The sequence below is a fragment of the Cynoglossus semilaevis genome, chromosome 19, assembly GCF_000523025.1.
Source record: "Cynoglossus semilaevis isolate Cse_v1.0 chromosome 19, Cse_v1.0, whole genome shotgun sequence".
Taxonomy (NCBI): domain Eukaryota; kingdom Metazoa; phylum Chordata; class Actinopteri; order Pleuronectiformes; family Cynoglossidae; genus Cynoglossus; species Cynoglossus semilaevis.
Window position 1 is genome coordinate 8,195,087 of NC_024325.1, and position 7,920 is coordinate 8,203,006.

General features: G+C 39.3%; 1 protein-coding gene across 2 annotated transcripts in view; it reads left to right on the forward strand.

Annotated features, from left to right (window-relative positions):
- Window positions 1-5,967, forward strand: part of nectin1a (nectin cell adhesion molecule 1a) — a 9,816-nt gene extending 3,849 nt beyond the window's left edge. Inside the window, exons 2-10 of one of the 2 annotated variants that reach the window (XM_017041603.2) lie at window positions 2,211-2,323; window positions 2,410-2,668; window positions 3,123-3,240; window positions 3,475-3,656; window positions 3,735-3,852; window positions 3,991-4,142; window positions 4,229-4,361; window positions 4,452-4,515; window positions 5,223-5,967. In XM_017041603.2, coding sequence (XP_016897092.1) covers window positions 2,211-2,323; window positions 2,410-2,668; window positions 3,123-3,240; window positions 3,475-3,656; window positions 3,735-3,852; window positions 3,991-4,142; window positions 4,229-4,361; window positions 4,452-4,515; window positions 5,223-5,408 — 1,325 coding nt within the window. In that variant the 3' untranslated portion in view covers window positions 5,409-5,967. Of the gene's footprint in view, window positions 1-2,210; window positions 2,324-2,409; window positions 2,669-3,122; window positions 3,241-3,474; window positions 3,657-3,734; window positions 3,853-3,990; window positions 4,143-4,228; window positions 4,362-4,451; window positions 4,516-5,090 lie in introns of both variants that reach the window. The other variant, XM_008332759.3, reaches the window with a different exon arrangement.
- Window positions 5,968-7,920: the final 1,953 nt, after the last annotated feature.

Sequence of the window (7,920 nt, forward strand, 5' to 3'; positions counted from 1 at the left end):
GGGGGAGGGGGGGGGGAGGGGGGTGAGCTCTTATCTGCTGTCACATAAAGCCCCTAATCTGCCCCTCTGCAGCGCTCAGTTTGGACAGCTAGAATGGCACTTTTTTATTTATTTTCACTCAGCAATCAATCTCCTAATGAGCTCTAGAACCTTGGTGTTCTAATTGTTTCAGAGCCTAAATCAGTGGGGCGTGGGTCCATTGTAGGGCGGACCTGACACAGAAAGGCAAATTATTTATTATTATTTATTTTTTAGCTATTTTCTTTATTTGTTCCCTAGTGAAGAAATGGCACTGATCTGGCATTTCACATTTTCTCTTTTGTTTAGTTATTTTGTACAAGCTGTAACCAGTGTCACTCTACTATTGGACACTGACTCTGGCCACATGAAGAAGAGATGTTGATGTGATCTTTCTCTAACACTCCACAGGTTGGATATCTGTGGCGAACCTCCTGTTGCTCAGGTGCCAGTATGTACCGCTGCTAGATTTTACAGAAAGAGACTAATGATTGTATTTTAACACATGGCTGTTCACCACAGCAGCTCAGGACAGACCAGAACTGACTCTGAAAGCAGAAAGCAGGACGTAAAGAAGCCGCCGCAGATGCACTTTAATATCCTAAATGCTCTAATCTCTCTGGTCCACTTCCCTTCCTGTGACCCACACAAAACCACAGAACAGGATATAAAAGTGGGTTTTTGTACACACATTCTGCAATTCTATTACTGCAGGAGAGTAATTAAAAAAACAAAATACACTATGAGAATGAGATTTAAAAAAAAATAAAATAAGAAAATACCTGTTTCATGGAAAACCACACTTGACATTTGTTTTCTAAATTATGTTGATTTTACATAAGAGGAACTTTGAACATTTTAGCATTAAAAAATTAATTTACTGAGTAAACAGTTACATTTAAATATATAAATATATAAAGACACAGCTGAGTTTTTAGGTCATACTTGAGTAAAGAAATGCTCTGAGTTATGATACGAATAACGTTGGGAATTTGAATTGGGACAAGAGAAAACATAGCAGTGTGGATGATGTTACAAATAAATACTTCTCTTCTGCAGTGGAAAATATAATTTCAAACCACCTCATGTACTGAACTAATCTGTTACAACACCAACTGGCATGGAAAAAAACACAATTGTTCTGATCCTGGGATTTTTTGAACAAGCTGTGATGCAGTCTGGTATACTTGATGGACATCCAGCTCTTAGGTGGGGTGACCCAGAGGTTGATGTCTGCTGTGCCAGCCTGAGGTGTTTTTGATCATCTGTCTCTCTAATAGAAACAGGACTGATCAATACTTCTCCACTACTAACATGAAAATACTGCACAGTATAATCAGTGGAAATAACTCCTGGGTAACAGTCACTTTCACAATGTCACATTCAGGAACGGATGTTTTTTCTTTTTCCCTGCTGACGTTTGTTGTTTGTGGAAAGGTTTTTAAATAAGAAACAGATTTTCTTTCAGGGGGAGAACTTATGGTCACACAAAGTTATTATATGATTAATTATTATATGATTAATGAATGCTACATTTGATGTTTTTTCTGCTAAAATACAAATGAACTAAATATAGTAGTAGATAGTACAGGTAAGTGGTAGCAAACACAGAGATCAAATTTACTTAGAGTAAAAGTTGTACAAAATAATGAAACATATCTATAAAAATATCCTAATATAATATCTTTAATTTAGCAAGTTAGCCATGAGAATTATCTAAAATGGCTGAAATTAGGGAAAAGTAAAACAGCTAAAATCTAAACATTTAAAATATATCCTGAATTTAGCTTGTCCAGAAATAGTATAATGAAGTATTACTTTAAAGTTAATGTGGGAAGACTCTGAACTGATTTCCATGAAAATAAAATATCGGAAAAAACAAACTGTTACTTTATGTTGTTGCTGTTTATCTGACAAGCACACGTGAAAGCACGTGTGTGGTGTACGTACAGGAAGTGGGCGTGACCCTGCTGTGGATTTGTTATATGGGATCAGTAAGTCAGTCAGGAACAGTAACTGCACAAATCGGGCTTATTTATACCTCACTCTAATCCACAACCGTTAACCAGAGCTCACACTGCAGCACACTTTAATCACTCTGAGGTGAACGTGCTGCTGAGGAGCCCAGCACGTGTCACTCTCATGTTTTTAACACGTGTGTGTATGTGTGTGACCACTTATTTCCTTCCCAGGAATCATTGGTCAGAAGGTGGAAATGGACGATGACAGGTGGGGGTACGTGGACTCCAAGGTGGATCTCCGCTGTCGTTTCATCAACAGCTCTCCACCTGTCAAAATCTCCCAGGTATTTATACGTGTGTGTATACATACATATACATATGGTGGGTCAAAGGTCAGTTGTTCTCCATCTTTGTCCTTGTAAATTTCAAGGTAACCTGGCAGAAACTAGTCAACGGTACTAAACAGAACGTGGCCATCGCCAACCCCTCACTGGGCGTGTCTGTAGCCCCGCCCTACAAGGATCGCGTTGCCTTCAAAAACGCGGCAGTGAGGAGACGGACGCCAAACCTGGAAGACACGACCATCACTTTCTCCTCCCTCCGCCTCACAGATGAGTCCACATACATCTGTGAATACACCACCTTCCCAGCAGGGAACCGAGAGAACACTGTCAACCTCTCTGTCTACGGTGAGACAGGCGCGGCATGGCACAAGTCATGATTTAGATACACTGTCACTTACTGCAGGGCCTGTTAACAAGGACTGTTTTTAGTACAAAAGTACAATTTTTTTTTCTATCTACTGTAGGAATGCCATTCTTTCCAGAAAAATTGACAAGAAGTCTGAATTATAATATAAAGAATCTGAGATAATAATGTGTGAAATATGGCAAAAGGTTAATAAAAAAATCCTAATAATCATGTAAAAGTCAGAATAAATATAAATAATGAGTTGCCTTAAAAAATGTTTTATTATATTGACTTTTCCAAACACATTCTGGAATAAACTATTTTAAACTTTTATATCATTATTTCTATGTCATTATTCAAAAAGTTTCTTCATATATTTACACAAAGGTAAAGGACAATGAGGTCACTGTTTTTTCTTGAGTGTTTCGTTCTCATCTCATTTACATTTTTTAGTTCGTCCAACAACTCAGATGAGCCTGTCCACACCAACACTGGTGGCTCGGTCATCCAATCAGAGGACACCTGTGGCCACCTGCATCTCTGCCAATGGAAAACCACCTGGTTCCATTAGGTGTGTGTGTATGCATGAGAGAGAGAGAGAGAGAGAGAGAGACCTTATCCTTCCATTATCGATGAATACAGTTTATTCTACGTTAGTGAGTCCCAACCACTGTGGAGTTTCTTTCTTCAATTCCTGCCAGTATATCAGCGTCATACTAAACAGGCCAAGATTACAGTCAAGTGTGAGGTCATTAAACTGGAAGATTATTATTATTATTAATATATCTGTTGTTAATCTGAGCAGGTGGGAGGCCAAGGTGCCTGGAGAAGTGACCACTCGAGAGTACAAGAACCCCGACGGCACGTTCACTATCCAGAGCGACTACATTTTGGTGCCAAGCAAAGAAAGTCATAAAGAGACTCTCACCTGTGTCACTACCTACAATGATGAAGTCTTCACCGACAGCGTCACCCTCGACATACAGTGTGAGTGTCTCGTCGTGGAGCCGAACGAATAAAAGTGTGACTGTGTTGGTTTCTTATCTGTGTGTCCCTCTGTAACAGATGAGCCAGATGTTTCAGTGGAGGGATTTGACGGGAACTGGTACCTGAACAGAGAGAACGTCCAGCTGAGCTGCAGAGCTGACGCCAACCCTGCCGTCTCCCTCTTTCAGTGGAGACTGTGAGTTGAACTAGTTTTTACACCTAGTTACACCTTAAAGTAAATCTCCTCGCTGTGCAAACGTTACGTCCAGGGAACAGAACGTCACCTATAAAGACCTGACGTTTAGTCTCTGTTCTCTGCCTTCTTGTGGTGAAGGGTTAACGGCTCCATGCCGAGCAACGCAGAGATCCGAGACAACGTTGTTATCTTCAAAGGACCAGTCACATATGACCTGCAGGGCATTTATGTGTGCGATGCTACTAACAGCATCGGAACGCAATCGGGTTCTGTTGAAGTCAGCATCATAGGTAAGTTTGATCAGCGGTTTGAGACGGAATTTTTATTCTATCTGCTGACTCGTGATTGTTCTGTTGCTCTTGTCGTGCTTTTGTAGAGAAGCCTCTACCTCAAATTGCAACCAGTGATGTCATCAGCGTCATTGCTCTATTACTGGCTGCTGGAGTGCTGATGGGCATTACAATCACGGTGTTGATTCTCAAAATAAGGACTAAAAAAGACGGACCCTCGTATGTAAACTCTATTTTTAGATTAAATGTTTTTCTTCCTACGATGGTTCACAACCTCTGGAACTGACTTTGTCATTTCTTACTAAGCAGAAATAGCTCCACTTCCAAAAAAAAGGCTCAACAAATGAGGAAAAGACCAGCAGATGAAAACCAGGTAAAACCTGTCATATGTGTCATTGAGATATCACTAACGATTACAAATATAGGTCCCTCTGATTCAGTTCTAGTAACCTGAGGTTAGTAACCTGACCCTGTATGCTGACAGTCCTACAATTAATTAAAGACCCTGACCCTGTATGCTGACAGTCCTACAGTTAATTTTTTTAAGTTAAATTAAAAAAGACAACAGCTAGTACTTACAGTATCGCAATATATAGCGAAATATTGCATCGTTGCCCCATTATCGTCCTGCCATACATTACACACCCCAGCCCTAATACATACCCATATATGAATAAACAAGACCCCACCTGATCTGTCTTTTGTATGAAGTAAAAAGTATACATTTTCCTTTACCACCTCCATTTATATGTTGTATATATGTTATACATTCATACATATATACCTGTATAGCTTGAAGATATACTTGCCTTATAAACACAGCTGATCTCAGCAACAGTGACGTACTAATAAACTGCATTTGGGTATTTTCACACAAATACTTTACAGTACCTTTACACAGTACATGTACACACACATTATTTTGTCATAATTGTCGCGCCTCCGCAGCATTCTGGACGCTTCTACGAGGAGCTTCCAAACACAGCAGATTACGTGAGCTACAGACTGGCCTGTAACAAAGAGGACTACCCAGAGCCCTACTCTCCCCCCATCAACCCTCCTCTGTCCTTTCTGCCGCAGCAGCCGTACCACTCCTCACAGCCAACCTCTACCAACACCACCAGGAGCAGCAGCACCTCGTCCAAAAACACCTTCTCTCCCTCGTCACACACCATGGCCATCTTCAAATACCCCACCGTACCGGGCATGTCTTCACCCCCGCCAGGCGTCGGGGGCTACCAAACACCCAAGGAGCAATACGTCTGATCCAACATCTTTTTACAAACTCATGTAAATCCACAAACTTTTCCAAACACGAGGCTTGAACCCTGAACTTGTCTACACCGTCTGCAGCCCTGTGGCTCTGGAAGTCGAAGGACGCTGCAGTTGGACTGATGTGAAACCTTTTTATCCTGTTGTCTTTTACGGTTGTTTTCACTCTTTAAAAAAGGGAACATTTGGTTTTAGGATAGTAGAATGTCAGCTGAAGGATTATTTGACATTCTGTGGTTTTAATGTAATATTGTGTCAACATGTTCCATTCAAATGAAATATTATAAATGATCCCGCTGCCCACTCTCTGCTGGCTGTTATCTCTTGTTACGTAAAACAGCTTCCTGTATTTGTATTTTCTAACATTTGTGTTTTTGTTTGCAAAAAAAGAGAAAAGAAACATTTTTACTCATTGCATACATTTTTATGTGTTTAAAAGAAATTGTTCTTTATATTTGTGGTGCATTTCTGTGTTTTTTAGAATTCATTGACACTGGCTGTTGGATGAACTGTACATTTTAGTTTTAACTGTTGAAATAAAATGTTAATGTTACCATCACTGCAGAGGAAGTAGTTTTATTCTCTTTAAACTTTTCTTTATTCCAGGCCATCATTGGCCAGTTATTCTCTTTAAACTTTTCTTTATTCCGGGCCATCATTAGGATGGTCACTGTGTGATACCTTCACTGTCGAAGTTCTACAAAGGATGTTTCATTGAAAATAACACTGATAAATAATAATGGTATTTTATATTACTATTATTATTCACTTTAAATTTTGAGAGAAGAAACTTGAAAATCACCTTTTCTTTTTTTCCAAACAGAAACCAGTATATATCTGATGGAAGAAGACACTAATAATTACACATGAGGTAACGCCACTATACTTTTCTGTACAAATTACAAGCTGTTCTGATATTACTTTAATATTCTAATATATTTTCGAAATTTCAATAGTAATATTCTAAGTATTCAGGTGAAACTATATACTTCAAACTTGATTAGCCACGCTAGACTTGGGTCTGGAAGGTTTCAGGTTCGAGTCCACCAGCTGCCAAGTTACCACTGAGGTGCTCTGACCATGGCACCGTCCCCACACACTGCTGCCCCCTGCTCACTATGTGTGATGGGTTAAAAGCAGAGGCCACATTTGGTTGTGTGTGCAGTGGTGTGCTGTGTCACAATGACAAATAATTCACTCAATGCTTGAACTTCCAATCTTTCCCGGACACACGTCTAAATTAGGCACCTGTATTGACACTGCTGGTCTGGTCGATGTCCAGTCAACAGTAAACAGTGTCAGTAAAGCATACGTGTGGTTTTGTACACACACACCAACAGTACACACTGACCTTAACCTCTTCAGCTTCAGCCAATTATTTCTGTTCAGTTCAGTCTCAACAACAATTACAGGATCACGAGTCAGAAGATCGTCTTCACTGACAAACAATGTGAGGACAACAGCACAGCCACAGCTCCAACTCTTTATTCAACCTGCCTTTACCAAGTAATAATAATAACAATAATGCTGATAATAATGTTGAAGGAAATAAATTAATAAACATTTATTCACTTAATGAACTACAGAGAAATCCTTTTCTCCATGGCTAGTTTATATTTTGTATAAAGAGCAAATATTTTTGTTTTTCTTCTCCTGCCTTTTCCGTCAGTATGTGTGTGTCTCTGTGCTTGTTTAGTTTTTTTGCCGTCTCTCACCCACTGCCTGCTTTTTTTGTCATGTTACCTTTAACGCTACACAAACATGTAGATGCATGTCAGGAAACGAGGACAACACACCTGGAGCTGGTGTCATTTCACATGACGCTCAGAGGAGATCGCGTCGGTTCCTGACAGCGACTGGACCACAGAGTCATCCATGATTTACCGTGAGCTGTCGCTATCTAGAAAAAGAAAAACACAGAACACAAGGGAACTCATGAATTCTTCAGACTCCGTAGTAAAAACCAAAAAAAAAAAAAAACCCAAAAAAACAAAAACCCATTAGTTGTTTAAATGCACAATTCCAGACTATGTCAAATATATTCAGCAACGGTAAGGTTTTAAGTGTTAACAAATCTTGGTCATATTTTGGTAACGATTAATTTAAAAAAATTAGCATTTCTGGCAGAGTTTCTTATCTTTTACTGCATATTTAATATACTTTCCACTTAAGGTCTGAAAAGCTAACTCAAAGTCAACAAACAAGCATTTTTCATGTACTTAAAGTATTTGTATTCCATGTATTTATTGTATGAACACCACTGATAAGAAATATCAAAAATATAGTATTTTTGATATTGAAAAACTTTCTTCTGTAACGTGAGGTTACACATTTGAATCATATCTAAACACATTTTTATCAACATTTCTTGCCTAGTTTCTCTTTAACCGGTGCGCGTGTTTTTAATAAAGAAGAGAGACCAAAAGTGTCTCGCTCCACAGCTTTCAGCTCTCATCTCTGCCAGTTGAGAGGAAACTGATCCGTGTCCTGAATTCATTCATGACAA